The 25,555-nt window shown below is 48.4% G+C and overlaps 1 protein-coding gene across 2 annotated transcripts in view; it reads left to right on the top strand.

Annotated features, from left to right (window-relative positions):
• Window positions 1-25,555, top strand: part of LOC144106526 (uncharacterized) — a 76,419-nt gene that overhangs the window by 38,506 nt on the left and 12,358 nt on the right. For both annotated transcript variants that reach the window (XM_077639373.1, XM_077639371.1), the window contains exons 3-12: window positions 2,666-2,807; window positions 3,695-3,945; window positions 5,382-5,682; window positions 7,842-8,020; window positions 9,021-9,197; window positions 9,750-9,929; window positions 11,899-12,078; window positions 18,419-18,548; window positions 21,041-21,324; window positions 24,941-25,022. In XM_077639373.1, the coding sequence (XP_077495499.1) occupies window positions 2,666-2,807; window positions 3,695-3,945; window positions 5,382-5,682; window positions 7,842-8,020; window positions 9,021-9,197; window positions 9,750-9,929; window positions 11,899-12,078; window positions 18,419-18,548; window positions 21,041-21,324; window positions 24,941-25,022 (1,906 nt within the window). The remainder of the gene's footprint in view (window positions 1-2,665; window positions 2,808-3,694; window positions 3,946-5,381; window positions 5,683-7,841; window positions 8,021-9,020; window positions 9,198-9,749; window positions 9,930-11,898; window positions 12,079-18,418; window positions 18,549-21,040; window positions 21,325-24,940; window positions 25,023-25,555) is intronic.

Here is a 25,555-nt window from a genome sequence, read left to right as displayed (position 1 = left end):
CCCCCCCAAAACCAATTATTATTATTATTAAATGTCGGCGTGGCAAATGGCGTGGAAAATCTCGGTGTGGCAAATCACGGTGTGGCAAATCATGGTGTGGCAAATCTCGGTGTGGCAAATCTCGGTGTGCCAAATCTCGGTGTACCAAATCTCGATATACCAAACCTCGGTGTTCCAAGCCTCGGTGTTCGAAGCCTCGGTGCGCCAGATCTCGGTGCGCCAGATCTCGGTGCGCCAAGTATCGGTGCACCAAGTATCGGTGCACCAAGTATCGGTGCGTCAAGTATCGGTGCGCCAAGTATCGGTGCACCAAACCCCTAACCTCTGTGCACCAAACCTCTTTGCATCAAACCTCTGTGCACCAAATCCCGGTGCATTAAATCTCGTTGTACCAAATCTCGTTGTACTAAATATCGGTGTACTAAATATCGGTGTACCAAATATCGGTGTACCAAATATCGGTGTACCAAATATCGGTGTACCAAATATCGGTACCCGAAATCTAGGCACAATAAATGGCGCTAGACAAAATCCCAGTACATGAAACCCAAGTACAGGAAATCCCAGTACACGACATCTCGATACAGAAAATTTCGGTGCTCGGTATCTTCGCACACGAAATCTGACCACGGCTGAACGAGCCGCGCATTGCCCGCCCGGTCATCGCGCCGCCTGGGGCGGCAAAACGAGGTCCAGGCGGAGCCGCGAAATTTCTCGCGGTACGCCTCCGGGCTGCTTGACGACCTGGACACGCGTGCTGAGGGCGGATGGCAGGAAAAACGCGATGGCAATTACCAAGTGCAGCAGAGACCGGGCTACGACATTCACCGCGCTCCCATGCTCTCCCGGGTGGCACCTCGAGCGAGCGTTCCCCCCACCGCGCATTCTCGACGCGACAGGAATGCCACTTAGCCTCCATGCGGTGGCGTGGAAGCGGCGTTCGCTGAATCAAGCGGCCTGAGCGGCGCTCGTAAACACCTCCGCATCGAAGGAGGCAAAGAAAGTAAGCGGGTGACGGTCACGGCGACCCGGAAATGCGACGTGAATTGCGCTGCCGCAATAGCGGTTGATGGCGGGGAGCTCATCGCTCGTGCAGGGTGAAGAGTGACTGACACTTCCGCTATACCCGCTGTTGCAGTGTTTGTTTCTGTCTCCCATTTTCGGGAGGCAGCTTCGATGCTGGTTTTAGTTTTTTGCATGTTTTGGTGTGTAGAATTATATTTATGCGATTCTACTGATGTCCGTTTCTGCTGAGTCACGTACTGCAGTTCACCCGCTAATTGCAAGAGGTCCCATAAATGTCAACGAGTTTAGTGGCTTCTTACTGCTTACTCTTTTATCACCGTTTATATCCAGTAATTGAAACGCCAGAAAGAAATGCCCCCGTCTCCTCAAATGTACCGCTAGTTCTTTCGTCCGTAACGCACCTTGTAATGCCAGCTACTGCAGCTGCGCCGCCTTTCAGCAAGACTGATTTCAGCGTCAGACAATTAGGGGTCTGAGTTTGTCAAACTGTGCGCATGTGAAAACGCTCACTCGGTGCTTGTAGAATGGTTTGTTCGCTGTACCAATGAGTATCAGAATTTACTCTCTGCACGGTCACTCACTATCAAATCTTGCGATAGTTCCATGATTTCTGTCCCTGATAAACGGTAACTTCAGCCCTTGATTTCCACACAGTATTGTTTTTTTTTTCGTCTTCTGATCCGTTTTTAAGCGGACCAGTGATATTTAAATTACATGCCCTCTAACAGTTATTGTTTTTTCACCGCGAGGTGGTTGGTTCCTTATGATGCGTTCAATATCAAGGCTATAACTGACTAGTTTATCTGTTCATTTTGGAAAACTGCAGCGCAAACTGAACTCAGTCCAAAAGAAGAAGGAAACACACAAGATAGTCCTGAAAGTTAGAGCAATGGAAGTATAGAAAACATCAGAAAGTATGGACTGCGGCCCCTGAGAACAATTCTGGGGGTGAGGTTCGGACGGCAGCGTTTGCTTTTGGATAAAAAAAAAAGATGCGTGTAATAATAATTGGTTTTTTGGGAAAGGAAATGGCGCAGTATCTGTCTCATATATCGTAGGACACCTGAACCGCGCCGTATGGGAAGGGATAAGGGAGGGAGTGAAAGAAGAAAGGAAGAAATAGGTGCCGTAGTGGAGGGCTCCGGAATAATTTCACCGCCTGGGGATCTTTAACGTGCACTGACATCGCACAGCAATGTCAGTGCACGTTAAAGATCCCCAGGGGGTCGAAATTATTCCGGAGCCCTCCACTACGGCACCTATTTCTTCCTTTCACAGCGATGTCAGTGCACGTTAAAGATCCTCAGGTGGTCGAAATTATTCCGGAGCCCTCCACTACGGCACCTATTTCTTCCTTTCTTCTTTCACTCCCTCCCTTATCCCTTCCCATACGGCGCGGTTCAGGTGTCCAACGATATATGAGACATACTGCGTCATTTCCTTTCCCAAAAAACCAATTATTATTACACGCATCTTCTTTTTTTTTTGTGTGTGTGCAGTTTCACTTTTGCTGTGCGTTGGAGAACTCCAGACTGCTGAAATCAGTCAGGGACCTTGCGTTAGTGTACTTTATTATAGTTCACACTGTTTCTCGCACGCTGATTACATGTTGACAATTAACCCTTGTTTTTGTCCGCAGTGCTGAACGTGGCAGCAGGCAAGGCCCCTCTGCAGTCTTCGACGGTAGCGGGTGGCGTGCCCCAGAAGGCGGTCGACGGGAGCACCAGCGCCTTCTTCTCCCCGGACACCTGCTCGCTCACCGAGCCCGAGCGATCGCCCTGGTGGGTACAAGAATGCTCGCGCTGCCTCTGGGAAAGCGAGCCTTCATCACGTGCCGTTTTAGATTCCGCACTACACTTTAACTCGTAACATCCTCACTTGTTGAACTTGAAGATACAAGGGTCAACAGATCACTCTGAATGGGCAGCTTGACGGTTATTGGTGCCGACTGTCTGACCTATGAAATAAGTTTAAGGCGCAATTTTGCATGCCTGTGTTGTTAGGTGCCTTTTAAGTCGTGCCGCATGCTGAAGTCCACTTCACCCTAAATGAAAACCGAAACGCGTCACGGACATGTGCGCACCCAGATGTTTGGCGCAGCTGAGACATTCCAAGCATTAAATTTCTGGGTGTGTGCACTGTAATAAGGACACTAAAAATTCATTCAGAACGCCAATAGGCTTTCACAACTACGGTGAAGAATGCAGACGGTTCCATTGCACTTGACAGTATTGCGTACGAGGCGCTGAAGTGTGTAAAGGAAGACATAATGTGGCACATAAAGATTCTCTTGTTCGGGACATCATTGATGGTGGTCTGTTTGCTAATTTAAAGCATGCGCGTTTTTACTTAGTATTGTAATAATCATCATTATCAATCGCAGTAAGTCACTCTTGGACGAAGCTCCAAGTTTCGCGTTAGTTGAGCGCAGCCCATCGCCTGCAACTTCATAAGCTATAGGTGCACCCGACTCTATACTGTCTCCTGCTTCGTTGTCATTTTGTGGTACCGACGCAGCGGGCTCTAGTTTTTAAATTTTGATCGAAACTCTAACCGTTTTTTTGTTTTTAGTTTCGCGCTTGCCACGAGGTTGCGGCTGCAATGATCAGCCTTGAGAAAGAGTGCGTAGATTCGGAACCTAATCGCTAATCGGTCGTTATCTCTTCAGGTGGTACGTGAACCTGCTGGAGCCGTACGTGGTGCAGCTGGTTCGTATCGACTGGGGCCGCTCGTCGCCGCCTGGTCCCGAAGGGGCTGGTGGCACCAATACGGTGGTCGTGCGGGTGGGCAACAACAGGCCCGATCTGGGTGCCAACCCGGTCTGCAACCGCTTCACGGGTCTGCTGGAAGAGGGGAGGCCTCTGTTCCTGCCCTGCGCTGCGCCCATGCCCGGCGCCTTTGTCAGCATACATCTGGAAGGCGAGTGCTGCAGCGCTCTGACAGTTCACGTCGGCTTGAAGCTGTATTGTGCGTTGTTATGTTCGAACAAACAGAACGACGTTTTCTGCCATTGCTTTATAGGGACACTGGAGAAATGAAAGTCAACCTGTATCAATATAGCTGCAACGTTATAACCACCAACGAAACCCCTCATTCCGAAAACGTAGTTTTTATAAGCAGGAAATAATCAAAACTAAATACAGGCGTCGTCATAATCGGCGAATTACGTAAGTGAAATGCGTGCGTCTAACCGTCAGACGCAGATCTCAGAGGCTACGCTGCACTGCCATTGACTTCAAAACGGTGGCAACCCGCCCTTCTCGGTAAAGATGTCACGAGTTTGAATCGACTTGCAAAAATGATTTCAGTTTGTCAACTTGACCTCGAAGAGCAACGAAATCAATTATTACTTTGTACAACATTTGGATTCAGTGCCCTCAGTCTCCTGTTAATTCACAAGCCCTGTGCTAGTCTTCTGCCGAGTTGACGAATGAGATCTCAGTCATGCCGTTGTAGCCACGTCTTTGATGACGCCCTCGCGCACTTGCCCATAGCGTAATGCGTTATTTAGCACAACAAGGTGAGGCGCAAGCCGTCGAAACAGTACATCTTTACTGGCGGTGGTGACTTTGTCCTTTGCTGCATGCGCTGGTTTCGTAGAACGCTGCAGTTACTATTAACTGTCAAAAACATTCTTGTCAATCTTGACCTATATGGAAATTGTGAAGGGCCTCCTGTTGCGGAACCATGCCTTAGAGTCATGTCAACCTTAAAGTCATGTCAACCTTCGAAGTAAGCGATACAAATTTCTCCTCCCGTCCTCCCTCAAGAGTACTCAAGACTTGCCTGTCTTCCTTTATATATGTCATGGCCGCAGCGGTGGCCTAGGGGTTGAGCCTCTGCCTCACATGCGGGAGGTGCCGGGTTCGATCCCCAGTACCGCAGGGTACCCTCACCGGTGATACAATGCGCACAAGCTGCCCCTGTTTGATGCTCTGCTTAATCAGGATGAAATGCTTGGGAAATGGGTCTTTGACCCCACCTTGAGCAAACGAAAACACCTTGTGCAATGGCGCTCTTTGCCCACAGGTGTCTTTGCGCCATAAAATCCACAATCATCGTCATTATCATTATACATGTCTTTTTATTTGCGTCCGTCGATAGCATTTGTCAACTCAGTCGGCTAGACGCCACGCATCCGAAGCCAGCGCGACGGATATTTTGGCACTCGTCAGCGCACTATACATTAGCTCTCATCCCGCAGTGTTGTGCTTCACATCGCAGTGCGCACATAATCATGCGTTCGTGTACATCTGTGCTTGTGTGCACCAGGACAACTCAACGCGAAGCCACGCGCGGTATGCGCGCAGTACCATTCACAACTAGCTGGCATTCATTTACTCACCTCAACACAGGCCCTGGTCCCCTGTCGTTGTGCGAGGTGTTCGTGTACACGGACCAGGCGCTGCCCGTGGAGCGGTGCCCCTCGTTCCGCGACCAGCCTCTGGGCTCGGCGGCCACGTACCACGGCAAGTGCTACGTCTTCTACAACAACCAGCCTGCCCCGTTCGAGGTGGCGCGGCGCTTCTGCGAAGAGCGCGGCGGCTCGCTGGTGGACGAGACCAGCCCCGCTCTGCAGGGCTTCCTCAGCTGGGAGCTCTACCGGCGCCACAGGCATGACGCCGACTCGGGGCAGTACTGGATGGGAGCCAACAGGTGAGTGCGTGCACCACTCATGGATGAGCCTGGACGCCCGTCATTGGCACTCGCGGGCTAATTTGACTATAAAAAAATTGCAGTTTTTTCTATACCTGCAGATGGCGCAGCATACCGTGTTTACTCGCGTATAACCCGCACTTATAACTTTGAACTCCACGAAAAAAAAAAAACCCTTGCGTATAACCCACATATTAACCTGAAAAAAAAAAGATCAGCGCTAGACCGATAAAACTGAACACTCAGTGATAATTTCGTTTTCAGAACATTTATTCAAACGACCACCACCACTTCACTGGTTATCCGATTCTAAATCGTCGCCGCTCTCACTGCTGCTATCCGAGGCTTCATCGCCACTCTCAAAGACGTAGTCGTCCTCGGAACCATCCGAGCTGTTACTGATGGCACATTTTTTAAAGCTTTCACGCACCATGTCGGACGGTATCGCTTTTCACACATCCACGATCCGCTGGCACAGCAAAGGAATATCGGGCCTACGCACGCGTCCCGTAGGTGTGAGTGCGTGAAACACTGCCGCCGAGTCGCACTCGCGATGCCAAAAAAAAAAAGCAGGCAAACAGTGCAAACTGGGGTGTAGGACACAAAACAGCTCCTGGCACTAGGCTCAACAACGCTGGCTGAATAAAACGTGGCCAATGGCGTAGGAAAGAATAAGCAGACTGTGAATGTGGATTTGGCTATGCCTTTCGTTGGCCCCTCATTGGCTTGGCTTGAAAAGCGTCGATGACGATGGGGATGGCGGACTGCACGGGGGAGGCCGCCACGCATTGGCGTGAAGCTGACCCCCCCCCCCCCCCCCCCGATAAAAAAAAGAAAAAGAAAAATCGCAGAGAACCCGCACCCCCACTTCTTAAACACATTCTTTTTTTTAATTTTGGTGCGGGTTATACGCGAGTAAATGCGGTATGACGAGCGCGGGTGAAGATTGTGTTCCTTCGATATTTTCTTCGATTTAAAACCACCGTAAAAACCAGGCTATAAGTCGGACTGGAATATAGGTCTACCCCCCATCTAACGAATTCTAAAAATGAAAAAATATTTTTCAATGAAAAAAAGTACCGAAATACGCCCTTACCTTGAAACAAATGCGCGCAAGCGACACAGGCTGCAGTATGACAGATTACAGGACGTCAAGTTCGGCAAGTAGTTTTTCCATGCTGAAGCAATGTTGCGCATAATGACAAAAGGCAATGGTGGAGGTGTTCATTTACACACTCACACAAAGCATGTTGTTTGAAAGTTCCGCCTTCAGTTTATCTCTGCCTTGTTCTGGAAATAGACGCTTCAGGAAGCTCTGGACGCTTAGGGACAGCAAGGGAACAGCCTGAGCCAGAACTGTACCTTCGTATGCGCAAGCCTTTGTACATTGCCGAGTTTCACTTACTCTTAGGATTAAAAATGAGAGAAGAGAGATGGCGCAGTCTCTTAACAAGGGTTGCACGGAACATGTCTTTCAGAGCTCGAGAAGGTGGCAAAGGGAGTACTATAGCTGCCAAATGAGCGTTATTGTTAAGGTTCTTACATGAACAGTAGAACATAATGCATCAAACTCCGCGTGCATGAGTTACAACACTACTGTTACTTGCATATATCTACCACTGCAAGAAAAATTTGGGTCACTATAATACCTGCACACTTTTCTAAGGCTCAAGTGGCAAAGCAATTTAGGCCAATTAGCAATCAAAATAGCTCAATTGGCAAAGTACGCCGGAAGCTAAAATCAAAGAAGTGCTGAGACATAAAGGCGCAGTCCTTAAAAATAGACAAGATGATCTCGTTCCGGCTTACCGAGGTAGGAATCCTTGTTACTTGATAAATGATTTGTGTGGGAAGATCAGCGAGCATATGCGGTAGCACACTGCTTAGAATGGGCTGCTTCGGGCCGGATTCTGTCCACTGGTGGTATGTGGTGCCCGGTCAATGCTCGCAGCGGCCAGTGAGACGGCTCTTTTCTTTCCAAGCGTATTCTTGGGACCGAAGGTAAAATAGAAATTTACTTTACCAGTCTCCCGCGCTTTCTTTTTTCATTCCTCCTCTTTTCTTTCAATCCTCGTGCTCTATTTAGAGGGATTTACGATGTGCGGATACGTTGAAAATTATATGTTGATTATTTGTTTTTTTTTGCGTCCTGTACGCAGAGATGCACGTGATCCTGGCAGCTGGCGCTGGCTGAACGGGCGCGAGGTAACCATCTCTTTCTGGAACGCTCCAGCCAGCTCCATGTTGGAGAACAACTGCTCGCGATTCGACGGCAACCGTGGCTGGCTCTGGTCTGACACCAACTGCGACATCCCGCTCAACTTCATCTGCCAGCACAGTGAGTGCCGCATGCCTTTTTGTGGGATCAATGTGCATCTGTGCTCAGTATTACATGCAACACTCAAGTACATGGCTGGGGATCAAAGTATAAAGTATTAGGAGCACGGCGTTGCTTGTAAATGATACACTTACGCACTACTCGAAACTGTGTGTGCGATGATCCTATGTGTGAGCGGGCGCTGTGCATCACACCGCATGCATTTGCTTACCACGGCACGAGTCGTAGGCTCTATTCAGTGTAAGAGCGTATGAAGTGAGATTGTCAACAAGATTTCTCAGTATTATGTTGAGCCCAATAAGCCGTGCGTAAACTACGTGGAATGTCGTGGCTGCAGTTATGCGGTTACGTAAAAAACTGCGCTATTGTCATTATCAGCTGTTTTTGTTTTTTACTTCTCTTTTCCCTCATGTGCTGTAATGAATTCTCCGCTTATCGCTTCAAGCACATGGCTGGATACAAAGACGCTGAGTTTGCAGAGGAGCACTGCGCACACCCGCAATGCTAGCACGCTCTCCAGGAGCTCCTACATTGTTATTACACTTAAAAAATAAAACTCGCTGAAACAGCCACCTCCCCTTTGACCCACCCCTGTAATAACAGACCAGTCCTTGTGTAGTCTGGTCGACCTGTGATCGTTTCTTCAGTAAATCCTTTGTCCGTCGGGACTTGCAACCGCAGGTAGTAATTGTCCTGTAGCATTGTTTTCTTTTACAAGCCTAGAGCACTATCTAGGTGAGAAAAAAAAAACAATAACACTTGGAAAATAACTACACTGAAAATGCAAAGCCTTTGAGAGTGCCCACTTGACGTCAGGAGCATGCCCAAGGTAAGTAATAAGCTTGGTATACGCTCCTTAAATTCCCGACCACATACGTGTCCGCGCTCGTGCCGCAGCTTCGCTTGTTATTGCGCCTCTTTTTTTGGTTAAGTGCAGCGCATCTCTGCAGTGTGGCTACCTCTTTGCGTTGAGTGCAGTGAAAGGAACCATTTGTTTCAGGACCGACGACGTGTGGGAAGCCGGAGCGGCCCGCCAACTCTACGGTGCTTGCACGGAACTTCGACGTCGGTTCCGTGATCGAGTACAGGTGCGCGCCCGGGCACCTGCTCGTGGGACCGAACATAAGGACGTGCTTGGCCAACGGTTTCTACAGCGAGTTCCCGCCGAAGTGCAGATGTGAGTTTTAATGTGCACCCTACCCTGTGGCTGTGTATTCATCGTCACGCGTGCTTAAGGCGCAGAGCATCAGGCATCTAGAAAGACAGCAAGGTAAGGCAGTATTAGTGACCAATCAAAACGTCTACAAGTCGTGCTGCACTTGCCCTTTGTTTGGTCGCCGTTCATTGCACACAGAAGAGGTTTGATGAGGAATCCGCACCACGCGCTTCACAATTTCACATGGTCCAATAGTGTACATGCACTCAAGGCTTCCATCTCCTCCGTTCTTCGAGCTCAGTGCATGACCTTATGAAAGGGCACGCAGTTATTAGTTGGCCTCATCATTTAAGAGATGCTTCGGTTCTAAACCTGAACCGACAGCTGAAAGCAGTTGGTAAAGGCGAGTCAGCGCAAAATTTTGCGCGGAAAATATTTTAAAGAGTAAAAAGTTGAGTTTAAGTTGTACTTTATTTCTCTGCACTTGATGACTCGTGATCAGCTGGCTAACTGACGATTTTTTTTGAGCAAGCGAGTGAATGACGTAGTGACACTTGACGCTATCACACGCAGACTTGGAGTGCGGGCCTCCGGCGCCCATCCCGAACGGGTCTCTCGATCTCGTGAACGGCACGCGACACTACATGAGCATCGTCGAGTACCGCTGCCGAGAGGGTTTCGTGCTCATCGGACGCAGCCTGCTTGTCTGCGACGTTGACCAGCGGTGGAACGGACCACCGCCCAGATGCGAGCGTGAGTACCTGCGCTGGTATAGTGCTTATGACAGGTCGTTGTCGCTTAACCGTGCTCCTGCAGAGCGAGCATAGAAACTTGCGAGTTTGTAGGCGAGTGCATTTTGCTGGCGCTTTTAAACGACAAGAAATGACAAGAAAGGCAAACATGAACGGCATAACTGGAATGACAGACAAGACAGGCAAGAAAGACGGGCGGCTTCCCTCTAATGCCTTACTATTTACAAGCGCTACACAAGTGCATTTACAACGTGCTCACTAACAAGCCGAACGGAATGCGTTAACAGCTTTTCCTCTTACTGACGACTCGAAAAACGGTGAAAGCCGACAATTGTTGCTAGATTTGCTATAATTTATCGATGAGTTCCCTAAAGACATTTACAGTCGGAGGAGTGCAAAATAAAATCAAGAAAATATCGCCTCTTTTTCCTTCCGTCGCGAGGAGAATATGCGTCGTCATCGAAGAATTTTAGTTACGTTCGTGGGACAGAGTACAGCTGTAGCAAGGCTGAAGACAGATTCGTGTCTCATTGATAAGCCTTGTTCCAGCTGGCGCGTCGGTGAAGACCCCAGCATAGTCACGCTAAAGTCAAGAGGCTGTATAGACTTACCTGCTGACAAAAGCAATTGTAAAATGAGTCTTAAACTGAGACCGAGGACACGTCTATGCAAATGCTTAGTAAAAATTAATTCCATGGCTCTTTCAAGCTCTGACGGTGCTCATTCAGCAAGGAAAAAAGGCGCTTATTGCTGAAAATTTTAATTTGAGAATAGAGCATTCGTTTTCCAGCCACTCGACTCAAACTTACGATGTCAAGAGCGAAAAGATCTCCATGAACGCTGTTTGCAATTGAATGGAGGCGAACCCTTGCCTCGAAGATCCGCTCGCTAAAAGTTGCCTTGACGTCGCTGGAGTTCGCTTGAGATTACCTGCCTGTGGTGACGATCTGCTTATTTCATTTATCGATCGCGTTTATCTGTTAAACCTTCGCTTGCAGTGAAAATAGCGTCTTCGTCGTTAGAATGCTGTTGTCTATAGTCGCAGGCAAATTTAAATTTCCCAGCAGTCTTTTCTTTAACCGTGCGACAAAAAGAACAACAACCTCAAGATAAGCCTACGATACTCGGTAATGATTTATCAGAAGGCACCTGCGGTATGTAATTCAAAGTTTGAATGTGGAAATGCTGTAGTTATATTTATGCATTTAATGCCCATATTAAAGTGTTGAAACGGCTTTCACAGCTGGATCTTGTCCGTACTGTGCTTTTGTTTCAGTGTCTTTCACAACAGTATCTTGACGGCTCCGGCGCTGGGCTTTTTTGCACGAAAACCGCGTTTACTATTGCTCTTACCGAGTAATGTAATCATCTTGTGCGTTTCAAACAGCTGCTGTTTTATATGCGCATTGCCGAGTATCGTAAACTAATCGTTCCTCGTCAAGCCATTCCTTAATCCTCTCCTTCGCAGCACTGCAAAGGTCTCAACCCCCCGCCGGATGTCTTCTGCCGCACCTTTCCATAGAACTGCTAGCAACTCATGCAGAGGCGCGCACAGTGCATGCAAAAGGTTTTTTTAATCTTTTGGCCGCGTCTAACGACAGCGCGCCCCTAAACACAGCGAAGGTTGCACGATGCGCGAGACACAGAAACGGAACGCGTGGTCACGTGATCAAGGCTGAGCGTACCTCTCTTTCCTCCGCGGAGCTCGCGCAGGGGAAGGTCACATGATCGGTTACGCCACCACTGACCCTCCACTGGCAAACAGGGCACCAACAGCTGTGCTGTAGAAGCCGGTCGCTTTAGAAGCGGGCGACGGCTTGCAGACATCAATGGTTGGCTGGTGATGGCATAAGCGCCGGACACTTGAGGAAAGCCGTCGCCTGACGCTCGTAGCTTCCACAACAATGCCAGAAAATAGCGAGCGCGAGCTGGATCATAATCAGCTGGATCGCAATCTTCCCTCGATGCAGCGGTGATGTGCCGGCCTCCACCAGCGGTTGCGCACGGTCTGGTGCGCCTCTCGGCGGCCTCCACCATCTTCGGCACGGTGGCAGAGTATGACTGCGAGCCGGGCTACCAGCTGAGTGGCAACACGCACGTGGCCTGCGGTCCCTCGGGCTTCTGGCAGGGAGATGTCCCCGCCTGCCTCCGTGAGTGTTATTCTGACTCATCTGTCAAGTTTCGCTCCGGTGGACTGGGTCAGCGGCTCCGTCTTACTAAATTCAACTCCAGCAACGTCGCCTTTTCATGAAAACGCCAGTGCAGCAGTTATTCAGGTCGGAATTCGCTTGATAAAGAGTAAATAATACCATGTGGCCACATTGTAATGTCGAGAAGAATAAGTTGATAACGAAAGGAAACTTTGCCAAAAAGAAATATCCCTAGGAATGAGCTTGTGCCAAATCCTCCAAAAATACGTTTTTATTTTTCCCCTTTGAATATTAATTCTGCTTTATCTGAAAACAACTTATCTTATTGTAAGTGTCGCCTAGGAGACCAAGCGCTAGAAGTGAAATAAATGCGAGAAAACCTTGAGTATGCAGTTAGCAGAGAGGTCTAATGTGTCGGCAGTGACGGGCAGTTCAGGAAACTTCGTACTATCATGAGCGATATGAGCGGGAACACTGTTTGCGCGAAAAACAGATATCCTCGAACTCCAGTTGCGGTGATACGCGGCGGTCGTTTCGCAAAAAAAAAACACCAAAAAGAAACGAACAGTTCTGGGGTGTTGCCTATCGCCGACACCCCACCAATGGCAGCTCAGTCTGTACTTTGCGGCAGATGTCGGGCAGCATTCCGAGGCATTAGAGATATTTAGTCCCTCTTTTATACCACGGTATCGCTACCGACGATGAAGAGCGAAAAGAAGCAGCACACAAATCGTCGCAATGCAGAGAAAAGAAACCAGCAATATCTCTCACTACTCCAGGGCGCGCTTGCGGTTATTGCGATACTAGCCGTTATCACTGTCAGCTCTGACGAAATGTTCAGCGTATTCTAGAAACACGGTTGCGATGCTAGTGCCAGCATCACTACCGTTTCCGATTTGTTTGGTGTGAGCGCCACCGCCTATCGCCAACGGTGCGGTCGATGGTATTTGTCACAAGGAGGCTAAACTGGGTCACGCACTCCCGAGTTCCTTCTCATACTGTTTACAATATTAACGCGTTTCAACGACTAAAAGGAGAACGGAGCGCGAAATACTACGCGTTGCCTTGACTACACTTGTCTTCATTCCTCTACATTTCCTCGCTGGTCGTATTCGTTCGTGCTGTGATGTGTTGCTTGTGTCGTTCATTATTGCCATCAAGCGCCCTGATGTTCCGCTGTCTCACATGGAAGCGTGTATTGATTTCGTCTTTGAATAGTGCAGTTAGCAACAAGACATTTCTCAACCATAGCAATCATGTACCCTGAAAGCGCTGCTTTATGAATAGTCTATGGTGCTGGGTGAGGCAGTTAAGAGCGTGCCTAAACTCGCAAAAACGAAACGTGCTTGAGCTTTGACCCTACTGTGCCTGCTTCACCACGGTGCATAATTTTCAAAGGACATGCGCTCATTGGATCGAGTCTTATAGCCCTGTCACACTAGCAAATTTAATGTCATTCGTTTCGAATGGCATTCACACCTAATGCGATTAATGTGCTGCTACACGGGAACATTTAATGTCATTAGGTTCGAATGACATTCGCTGTCGAATGAGTTCACGAAACTCATTCGCATTCGATGTCGAACCGAATGTGTACTCTGGACACCATACGCGCAACAGAAACAAGCGACGCGAAAAAAATCTTGTGCGCACTGTCAAAGTTAGAAATTGTATTTATTTAGTTCTGCTAAAAAATGATAATTTTGGTGCGAACTTGTTCACACTTGTAGCTGTCGTGAATAGCTATTACTCTCGGTCCCAGCAGCAGCCAACGGCAGCAGCCGACCGTGAAGCAGGGCCTTTCCCTCGACCGCCGATCATTTTGGGTTGCGTGTTTCTTGCTGGTTGGAGTTACATGTTCGTTTAGCTCGGAAGTACTTAAAGATGTCACTGAGCGCTCCACCTTTCAGAAGTCATTTCCACGCGTCGCCGCGCGCCACCGTGTCAGCCATTTTGTTTGTTTACATCTTTTGGATTTGTGGTTGGCTTTGTACTTGGCTTGGCTTTTGATGGCTGAAGTGCCACAGAATGACCAGAAATAATATTTTAAGCTTATAATATTGCACAGAAATGTTCTCACCCGCTTTAAAAACACTACACAACAATTTGTAGCATATTTTATGCGCGTTGATGCGTTTGAATCGTACTATTTTTTTTTCACTGATCATCACAGCCATCATTTTCGAATGACATTATTTTTTACCGTGTAGCACCGAAAGACACCGAATGACATTTGTTTGGAATGACATTAAATTTGCTAGTGCGGCAGGGGTATTAGTCGGCTACGACTGTGCAGTTTAGTTTCACCCGCAGCCATTCTCTTGTGAACGGAGTAGGAACTCATTTAACGTGGGCCGGTGTGTTCAAGAAGTATAAATGCCGGGACGTACAAAAGGGGTCTCTTTGTAAGCACGTAGCAGAAGATTTCACCGCATCGTCATAACTACACCGACAAATTTTTCCCCAACTGCAAGCTCTTTGTCTGCGCGCTCTAACTATACGCTATGAAACGCATGTGCTGTTTGAACTTAATGACGACTGAAAGATTAGCTTTAATGCTTCCTTTGCGCTAAGACAACGCTGTTTTAGTTTTATATAAGTTAAGGGTAAAAAGGTTACTTTTACTTTTGCCTCAGAACACAGCTGAACTGTTCTTGAAGTTTTCAGAAACTTTGAACGAATACATCACACGGTTTTTCTCGGACACGTCTGTTTGTTCATTTGTAATTGTGTTCTGTGCGAGTGCGCGCTTAGCTGCACTACGAAGACAGGCGCGAAGCCGCTCCACGGTCTGGCGAGGACGCCTGAGTGGGAGTTGGCGCGCTCTGATAAGCCCGTCACCTGGGCGCCTTCAAAGTCGTCTCTGGGGCGTAGCCTAGGAAAGAGACGCCCGGCACAGGAAGGTGCGAATACAATCCGACGCTTCCTTCCTTTTGCTCGCTTCCTTCCGGCGCGGCCCTTGCGGCCACCATTCTTCAGGCCAGAGGCTTGCGTTGCCCACGTGAGAGAACCGAGGATTCTGGTAACAAAGGTAATGTGTGATGTGACCGTCGCGTGAGCAGCGGCTACCTCGAAAAGTATGGAATCTTCGTTTGGGGCGGCGGCCTAGAAGCGTTGGTATACTGTCAAGGGGAAGCGAGACGCTTTGCGGTTCTCTGAACAGTAAACATGGCTAAAGAAAGGAAAGCTGGGCAAGTCTATGCGTCTGTATTAACGCAGCGTGCACGGACAAACGACAGGATGAAACAATACTCGCGTCACCCTATCTCGATGCGGTTTCTCTTTTGGTGATGCACTGGTACTGAAAATAACTATTATGAGATCGCTGCAGCACCCGCATTGAATGAATGTTACCGCAAGCATTGATCCTCCTCGCCCTAAATTAATCGAGTTCCATCATTGCCCATTTTGAGTTCTCAATTGGATTGGAAAACATGTAATTCGTCAGAAAAGGCAGAATGCAGACGATCCGTGCTAGGTGGCTATCAGTCCACGGCTGACAGCGACCTGGGTAGCCCATTCAATGACCCGGGTTTGAACTCCCAAGTCTGAGCTGACCAACACGGCCTCCCACTGCTCGAGAGTAGGAACCTGGAGTAGAGATTTCGGGGGCGGCTCCTCTTTACAAATACACAATAGGTGATCATAAGTGGCTAAATCACCACATAATGTACATGCTGGGTCGTATTTACCGGGGTAGAATTTTGACAACAGGTAAGGCGTCATGAAGGATCGCGTCTGGAGTCGCCTCCAAGTGGTCTCCTGCTCCTTATTAAAGGCTTTGTCTGGAGAAGGGAATATCCTCCTTTCAAGTTTAAAATGATTAGTAATATCGTGAAAAGATGATAGGCCGTCCAAAAAATTGTACATATTACTTCTCCCCCCATCCTTTATACCCTGTCCCCTCACCTCTTCCATTTCATTTCTCCATTCTGCCTGCTGTCCTTTATTTCCGGTGCCTCAGCTCAGGTGCTTCAGTATCGATGGCAGATGCCGGGGCTAGCAAAAATCTTGTCCTTCCTTTTTACTGTTATTTTTTTAATAAAACCACTACCACCACCACCGCCGTCCTTCGAAAAACTTTCAGCAACGACAGCGTCCCCTGCTCGGCTGACGAATCCTCGAGCTGTTATGTGTGCCGCTTCGTTACCAGGGTTCCCCGAGTGAGCCGGGACCCATATCAATTCAATAATTCTGTCTAAGTCTTTGGTTTGACCCAATATGCTCATTGCTGCCTGAGAAATTCTGCCCCTCGCATAATTGCGTATGGCAAATTTAGAGTCGCTGAGTATGGTAGTAGCTTCTGTGTTAATGATAGCAAGGGCGATTGTCGCCTCTTCTGCCGTTTCCGAGGATTTCGTTATGGTAGTGCCGGAGACTATAAACTTGGCGCCATGCGTCGATTTCAAATTTGGCGCCACGCTTTAGCTCCGCCCAATTCCGGTGTTCTCAAATTTGTAGCCACTTTTGCTCCTGCCCCGCCCACTTTTTGGACATTTTCGGCCCTAATTAATTCAATAATTACCCCACACGCACCTCATGATTTCCCCAGAGAGGATTTTTTATGCTCCATCTAAAGGCCGTTTCACATGATGCGATTGTTGCCGCAGCGCAGTGCGATTTCTGCCGCTGTGCGACAGAAATGCGCGTCTTTCTCGTCGCAGGGCCACTGCGACAGACTTTCAACAAGTTGGTCGCATTGTCGCAGCGTCGGTGCGGTCGCAGCGATGGCCACAGTAGTCAGCCAATAGGAGCTCAGCGACATGACAGGAAAATCTCGAAAACGTTTTATTGAACTTAATAATACATCACAGCTCAATATTATTACCCATGATTACGAAATCAACGCCTGCCACGATGTTTGACATTTATTGCAGCCGAAGAATTTTCGCCCACTGAAAGGCCGCACCGACGCTAGGGCGCTGGTGCCGACGGCACCGACTGAATTCATCGTTGTCATGTGAAACGGCGGCTGCGATTACCGTCGCAACGACAGTGCGACCGGGCCGTAATTTTTCGTTCCCGTCGCACCATGTGAAACAGGCTTAATGCAACCGTTCGTTTTCTTATAACTCAGTTCGTTGGAACGTTATCCTGATGGCAAGCTCGTGATGACACGAAACGTCTAACATAGCCATACAATGCTTACGCATTAGTAACTATCGGAGCCTAATGTTCTTATCATCTCGGCGTTATAATGACCAGAAAGAGCAAAGCGTTCCCGGCTGCGGTTGATGCTGGCTCACGCGGTCTGCGTTTACGTGGACCTTGGCTGGTATATCAGAAAAATTCTACTCCTTTTTTTTACCGCCCTATATTACTGGTTGTTGTGATGCCCTGTTCCTGCCATATCTGGGCTCGAGTCAGCAACTAAAGCAAACGAGGACAAGATACCAGAGTGGAATAGAATCGGTTCCAGAACTGTTGTACCGTTCTGGTGCTGGCTGTCAAAGCTATGCGACCGCGTAGAATTACCATTGGGCCATTAACGAACGACTCCAGCGTATATGTGAGACTGAGTGTCAAAGGCACGCAAAGCGCTGTCATGACAGCCATATATAAACTTGAAAAATGTGAAAGGACTAATGAAAGTGAATTCCGTATTCGGGAATAGAACATACGCCCGCCTACGGTAGTATATAAGATCCTGGAAATAATGGATACCGTACCAAAATAAAAACGAATGACTTGTTCAAATGGCTTGTCCGTTGCGCAGTGTGTACATAAATGTAGTAAAAAATGTCGTGCGCGAACACCTTCCTCTCCCCCATAAAAAAATATTTTTGAGAAAGAAGAGAGCGAGAGCAAGAAAAACAAAAACAAACTGCTCGGCGCTTACTCTGTGATGCTACAAATTTGAGTTAGCGGCAGTAGTTGCACATTTCTCTTTTGATCGCTTTCCAGTGCCGTCTTTGAATTTGGCCCCACATTCATTTTTTCGCTCCGCTGCTGCGTAGGCATCTGAGGGTGGTACTAGAGAGGGGAGGTGGTGGGTGGAAGCATCACTTCGCCCAGGCATCGCAGGTCTTTTTTGAGGCTTCACACGCCGTCTTAATCAGGGAATGTCCTTCTCACTACAAAAGCAGTGAAGTGCGCAAAGAAACGGCTGGCCTGACATTCGATTATGCTAACCTGTACAGCTTCACTGTGTAGCTGAACTCCTGTGCACTTCATTTTGTTGTAGTCGGCACGAGCTCCGACGGAGGGAAATATGGGAAGCGGGTGCATATTCCTCGAAGTACACGTCGAGTCCCATTTAATGCCGCAGGAAATAAATTGCCAATAGAAATTCACGTCGCCTATATTATTTTCCTGTCGCTAAAATGGCGTAACAACGCAGGGCCAACGACGCCTCGACCTGTGGTGACTACTACTACTACGACCACAACGACTGAGGAGCCGCCAGCGCCCCCGCGCATCAACGGCCACACGGGCGGCGGCAGCGAGGGCCCTATGGTCGTTCCGACCAGGTAATGGCACTTCACCACGGCATCATAAATTTTCAGAGTGTGCGATTCATATTTAAGGCCGGCCTATGTACACTGTTTACAGCGGCCTTTCCGGTAGGAACATGCGGGTGCCTTAATATAGCTGTTTGGCTGCATTTGGCCGACCTCGATTTATTCAGCCGCTCAGAGCGCCCTTCGGCCGCAATTTTAGACGCGAAATGTTCAATTGCAAAATTTTCATTTTACTCTGAGTTTTATTGTAGCGATAGCTACATTACGGTAGCATTTTGAGCCTTCAGTGTGGCGGCGCCACGTGACCCTGGCTGAGCCGTGGCCACCGTGGCGGCGCCGCCACGGTCATGTGGTTGGTCACGTAGTGCGGAGCAGCTGCCGGCGGCGTGGCGCGCCGGCAAAACCGAGCTGCAACAGCTTTGCGCATGCGCGCGCCTTGTCAAGTGGGACGAAGATGAAGAAGGAACGCCCAGCGAAACGCAGCGGCGAAAGACTGACTTTGCAATTCGACTGAGCGAGTTCCACAGTTCCACTCGGCCAGCTGTAGCTATAGCGTCACTCTAGGTTTAGCCAGATCTATACCACCGCAATTTTTTTTTGGTACAGTACAAACGAAAAATCGTATTACATGACAGGAACAATAGATTACGGGAAAATCAAATGTGACCCCATTTTCGAGCCAAAATCCAATTTCTTTGAATAATGCTCGCTTTTTGACGCCAGTTCTCCTTGGCGGCCAGATAGAATCATGATTCGCCGCGTTTCATCTGTGGAATGTTCTGGGGACATCTCGACATATAATGCAACTCCGTTCACCTTATATTTCTCACTGATGAGATGTACTGTGAAGCGGCAAAAAAGAATTGGTGGTGACGCGAATGGCCTTCATTTTTACTGACGCCATGTTGATGTTAGGGGGGCAACGCTAATCGCCGAGTTTAAACTAGCGGTTTCCTTTGAGAAGGAAGCAACATTTAGATTATGTGCATGCGTACTTGTGACCCGCTGCTTCCCTTTCCCAGTAAGCAATCGGGTCACCTGTCCAAAACTCAATAACATGTTCTAACCTCTTGCTGAACGATATAAAGACGTTAAATGCCATTCTTCTTCCTTTACATTACAAATTCCACTTCCCTCTGTACAATATGTTTCATTAGATCTAGCGGATTTCGTGAAACTTTCATCGTCCTCTGCACAATTCATTTAAATCTTTACCTCTGCCATTTGAGGCTGTTCGATTGTGAATCAAGACCATGCAAATACTGCGGACAGGGGCCTTGTTATCTAAGCGCTCCATTTTGCGTTGTCCATTTCCCGTCTATACGGGCCTTTTTCAGTGGTCAACTTAATATACCCGCGTCATTCAAGCGCCTGTGGCAAGCGACCCGACCGTCGGGTGGTTGGCGACCTGATCTTACCATTGGTTGCATATCGCAGCCAATGGTCAATTCCGGCTGCCTGCTGTTGACAAAGCGCTGCGATGCACCTCACCATTGGCAGCATATTACGTCCAGTTTCAGCCAATTGTAAGATCTCCTCACCAACCACCCAATGGCCGGGTCGCTTGCCACAGACGCTTGAAAGCCACGGGAATATCAGGTTGACCCTAGAAAAAGGACCGAATGGATGAGAAATGGACAATACAAAATTACAGCTTAGATAACACAGCCCCTGATTCTTGTAAAGACTTGCATACATTTGTGTGACTGTTTTGTGCCGCTGCACGTTTCTTCCTTGTTACTCCTGACGCTCTGTACTTGGGCAGCTCATATTGACTGCGCCTGGTATTTCGACTCTCGGAGAAATTTGCTAGTCCGGAGAAAACTGCGAACTACGCTACCAATCGAGGAAACAAATGCTTAGTTGAAATCAAGAGAGATTTGACTTGGACAGCACGTTCAATGTAGAGAAAAAATTAGTTTGTCAAAAAATGGAGGTCGCCGTCGTTTCAGGCACGCTCATTTATGGCTGGACATGGCTTTTGGTCCAAATCGGCCAACATAAAATTTCGGGGGTGGCCCACGCCAATTTTTTGGAGTGGGGCACGATTAAATGTGTTGGACATCGATTTTGATCCAAATGGGCCAAAGTCAATCTGTCGTTCTAAGTCGATCTGTTGCTATGCTGTGCTTCTTAAGGTTAAACCAAAGTCAAATTAGGCGCGGAATGGCGAGCAACTTTTGTGCTGAGTAGAGCTACCGCTCTAAAGCGTTGCCTTGGGCACTGAAAGGACACTGGAACGGTAAGAATATGAATTTTATTAGGATTGGGTGGTGGCAGCGGATGCTGGTTGGGGTGAATTGCAAATCAGTGAGAAGCTTTTCTCCCGAAGTCCACTTCACTGTGTTGATTAACAATGATGAGATTACCGACATGCATATCGTTCTTCCGCGTGATTTCCTTCCAGAAATCAGCACAGCTGTATTCAGTTCTCGGCAGTCTTCGGAGCGCCGCTGTTCAGCCAACTCCGGTTGAAGTGTCCCCTCTTTACTTTGACACAGGTTCCATCCAGATTTCGTGCCCGATCGTCCTGACCAGAGGCCCACGTTCGTCACTACCACCGTGGCGGCCCCTCGACCCACGGCGACGGCCACGGTTCGGATGACGCAGCGCCCGCGGCCTCAGCCGACGACGCCGTCGCAGCCGCCGCGCAGGCCAGCCTTCCGACCGGTGGACCACGACGTGGCTGGGTCAACGGGCCACCGGACAGTGATGGCGCCGCCAGACCTGCAGGGTGCCTTCGGCGATGACTCAGTGGAGCGCGCTGGGGCCAAGCTCAATATGGGTAAGCCTTGGAGGCTGTCTCGTGTATTTAGTAGCAAAGCTCTTAGGCGCCCGTGCATGCGTTCCACGTCGTGGTCGACGTAGTCATCGGCATTGTCGGCGTAACGTGTTGTCCAAGTAGCAGAGCGAAACTTCACCCGGAAGATGGCTGCCCCAGGAAGATTCTGGAAGGCGGCTAGAAGCGTAACACGCCACCTGCCAGCGGTGGCATGTGGCCTGCGAAGAGCTACGCTCAAATTTCGCATTGCCGACTACCGTAATCGTCTGCCAATTCATCCATAATGCATATCTTGCGACAGAAAGTAGATAAGAAAGAAGGGAAGCTACTGGCCTTTATTTATGCTAGCATTTCGGTAAACAGGTTTCACCCTGTCAGACAAGGATAATAGATACAACGGCAGGGTTTCAGTAAGTTGGCTTGTTTAGTTTAGTTTGACTTGTTTAGATATTTAGTTTTGTTTACTTTTCCCTTTTAGCGCTGAATTAAAAAAAAATTACATTGGATTGCGCACTTATGGAATATTAGACATCATGCACAGATGAAATATAAAGTGTCAGGCTAGTTCACACGCAGTTTTTGATGAAGTGGTCTGCACCAGCAAATTACGGAGCCGCATATTTCTGGCTGGCGCTCTGCACCTGAATGACGTGATATTACCGTATTTACTCGAATCTAGGCCGGCCACGATTCTAAGCCGAGACCCGAAAGTTGAAGGCCACAGAAAAAAAAAAAACTTACCTCGATTGTAGGCCGGCCGAAAAAACAACACTGTTTATACCTCATTATCACAATTATTTTTATGACGCGACACGACTGTTCTTACGTCGCCGTGCGTGGCGCGAAACGACTGCACCATGTGTCTGCGCATAGGCGACTTGGTGTAGAGAGAGGAACTCGAGTGAGACACAGCGGGAAGCATCGTGCCTGCATGCTCTGCCGAAGCGTGATTGATGGCCCCGAGAGGGACCGTTGAAAAAAAAAAGCTGCCAAAGGAGCTTTGAGAGAAGAGGAGGAGGAGAGGCGGCGTTGGGCGAGGAGACATATGCAACGCCAGCCCGGGATCAGCCCCCGCTCATTCGTCATCATCATCGCTGACTTCTTTATCGCTGGCCTCCTCGAACAGTGCACTATCTTCACTGCCATCAAGTGCATTAGAGATGCAGCACTTGCGGAATGAGCGTGCAAACAAGCTTTCTGGGATGTCATCCCAGGCTGCAGCTATCCAAGTGGCTACAACTCCCAGTGAGGCGCGCTTTATTCGGCCTGTTGGTGTAAGCTCGCGCCGCTCTTCACTAAGCCAGTCCACGTAGTACTTGCGCAGCCGATCCTTGAAAGGCTTATTGAGGCACACATCAAGAGGCTGCAGCTGGCCTGTCATGCCGCCGGGTATGATGGCGACGTCGGTACCGACTTCGGAAAGCGCAGCTTTTACGCCGTCAGTGAGGTGTCCACGGTAAGAGTCCAGGACAAGGAGGGAACGTTTGGCCAAGAGGGCCCCTGGACGCCGCTGCCAAACCATTCTGATCCACTGCTCAACCATATCGCTCGCCATCCATCCATTTTCGTTGGCGCGGACGATCACATTTCTTGGAAACACTTCCCGAGCTGGTAGAGTCTTCCTCTTAAAAATTATATACGCCGGCAGCTTGTGGCCATCCGCCGTGCAGGCCAGCATTACAGTCATGCGCTGTTTTCGTATCCGGCCGAGCGCACTTTCACTTCCTTGGCACCTTTTTCGTTCACGGTGCACGCCACTGGCATGTCAAACCGTACCGGCGTCTGGTCAGCGTTTCCCATTTGTCCTACGGCGTAGCCGTGCTCCATCCTCTTCCTTATTACGAATCGCTGAAATGAGATCAGCTTCTCTTCGAAGTCGCCCGGCAGCTTTTGACAAATGGACGTGCGACGTCGGAGGCTGAAGCCAAAGCGCTTCATGAACTTCTGCAACCAGCCCCGGCTGGCTTTGAACAGTTCCCGGGGGATGCCTCGCTCTCTCGCCAGCTCTCTTGCTTTGGCTTGCAGCACTTCCGTGGTCACTGGAAGTGCCGCTGACCTCTGCGTCTCCACAAACTCGGCCAGAGCTACCTCCACTTCTGGATGGCGGCCTTTCTTGGGGCCCGTGAAAGCCGTTATCGTTGCCGCGCAAGCAAAAATTTCGTTACGCTGCCCCCTCCAACGGCGAACATTCTTCTCATCCACGCCGAAGTCCCGCCCGGCTTGAAGATTTGACGACTGCTCTGCAGCGACTATAACTTTCCGCTTGAAGGCGGCACTATAATGGCACCGCCTGTTTGGTGCCATGGTGTTGGTGATAAAAACTACGCACGAAAACTTCACTGCTGCGAATGTGCTCACGCCACCGCACGAGAACAGAACAAGGCCAAAATGGCAGCCAGTGCTCATGTGTGCTTTGATCAGTATCGGCTACGGATAGCAACGGCTATGGATAGCAACGGCTACAGTGCTGTCTTTCGTTGGCGTTTTGTGGGGGCGCCACCTGCGTGCTACATTTATTCGTATTTTACGAATACGAAACCTCGAAACGAAATCCTCGAATCTAAGCCGACATAAGAGTTCTACATCTCGTTTTTTTGAAAAAACTATCGGCCTAGATTCGAATGTATTTGCTCTAAATTTTGCCTAAGATCTCTGACTCATATTGACACGAAAAAGACCACCAGCATCGCCGAAAAGAAGCGTAGTGCCCTATATAAGTACTGCGTTCTGAGGGCAGTGCTCTGTCCAGAGCCTTGGTGTGTCTAGGAAATGCCTCATTACCAACGAAGGAAGGTATACATCTGCGAATAGTAGACTTACATGTGCGGAACCAGCATGAATTCACACTGCGCCTCCCCTACCCCCCAATAGAGTAAACCTGCTTGATTGCAGAGAAAGAACACAAAACAAATTATATTTAGTGTATATGCTCTATAGATTCTAGACGACTTTTTCATGGCACACAGTAGACCATGCATGCATAACAAAAAGTGAGCCATTTATGATCTTTTCACTTTTGGGCATACTTGTAAGCATTTTGCGTCTATCCTAACTATAATTGGATGCAACACAAGGACCAAGCTGCAAATGGCTTTCAAAGGAGGGCTTCCAGCGAATGGTGTTGACCGATTTTTATGACACAGAGGTTAATTCGTTGCTAATTTCCTGGCACGGCAGTGTGACAGGGGATGAAGTTTCAGGGGCTTAAATTACCCGCGATGACGTGAAAATGACTCAGCTCCACTTACTGGGGGCTTCCTTTGAAGGGCATTTACTGCTTTATTTTTGAGTTGTACCCTGCTACATTTCGCTGCACAGCAGTAAATGAAACCAGAAGAAGCCGAACTTTTAATCTAAGAAAACAACAACAATGAAATATTGTGTATTTAATATGGTAGCTTTTGTAAATAAAAATGGGGACTGCAAAACACAGAACTGGAATTGAACATATTTTTTTTTTTACATCTGCATGCGGTTGTTGTTTTAGGGGCATCTATAAACACATATTACTCGGTATTATACTTGACAGTGAGTACTTCAAAACTCGTGTCCTGGCATTTACGATTTTAACCTGTGGACTAATACTGTGTTTTTTCTCTCCCTAATTTCTTCATTCCAGGGGGCTTCATAGCTTTGGGAGTCTTCGGAGGCTTCGTCGTTCTAGCTGCAGTCATCACCATAGTTGTCATTGTCATAAGACGGTAAGTAAACAATTGAGCGCATTTATTTGTGCTTGTTTAATCACTTTTCCATTCCTGATAGCCTCACACAGCACAGACTGTCTGCACTCCTTTTATTTCTGTGCACATTAGCACCCCCTTCTCGTAACTTCTGTGCTTGCTGTGTAAAATTTCACAAAATTATGACCGTAATGAAGGTTTTGCAATATTCTTGAGGATATTTCGTGTCTATCAAAAGTTTGTATGGAAAAGAAGCAAAAATAACAAATGATGTCATGAATTTCATTTCTACATCAGCTATAGCCAATGGCAGCTGAGAGATGTATTTGCCAATAGATTACGGTAACAGCAACATATAGTATGCTTGAAAGTAGATATCTAGGTAAAAGAATGATGCATTCTACGATGTTTTTGCAGGAGCCTCGGAAGGGGAATAAAAATACTTTGAATATAAACGTCACTGCTCTAGTCCAGTGGAAAAAACTGCTACACGCCCTCTCACTCAACCCTTGTTTAGCTTATCGTTCCTTTGTTTTTGGAATTTAAGTTTGTAA

This window comes from Amblyomma americanum, chromosome 10, assembly GCF_052857255.1.
Source record: "Amblyomma americanum isolate KBUSLIRL-KWMA chromosome 10, ASM5285725v1, whole genome shotgun sequence".
Classification (NCBI taxonomy): domain Eukaryota; kingdom Metazoa; phylum Arthropoda; class Arachnida; order Ixodida; family Ixodidae; genus Amblyomma; species Amblyomma americanum.
Note: the sequence above shows the minus strand (reverse complement) of the source record. Positions and strands in the feature narration are given on the sequence as shown.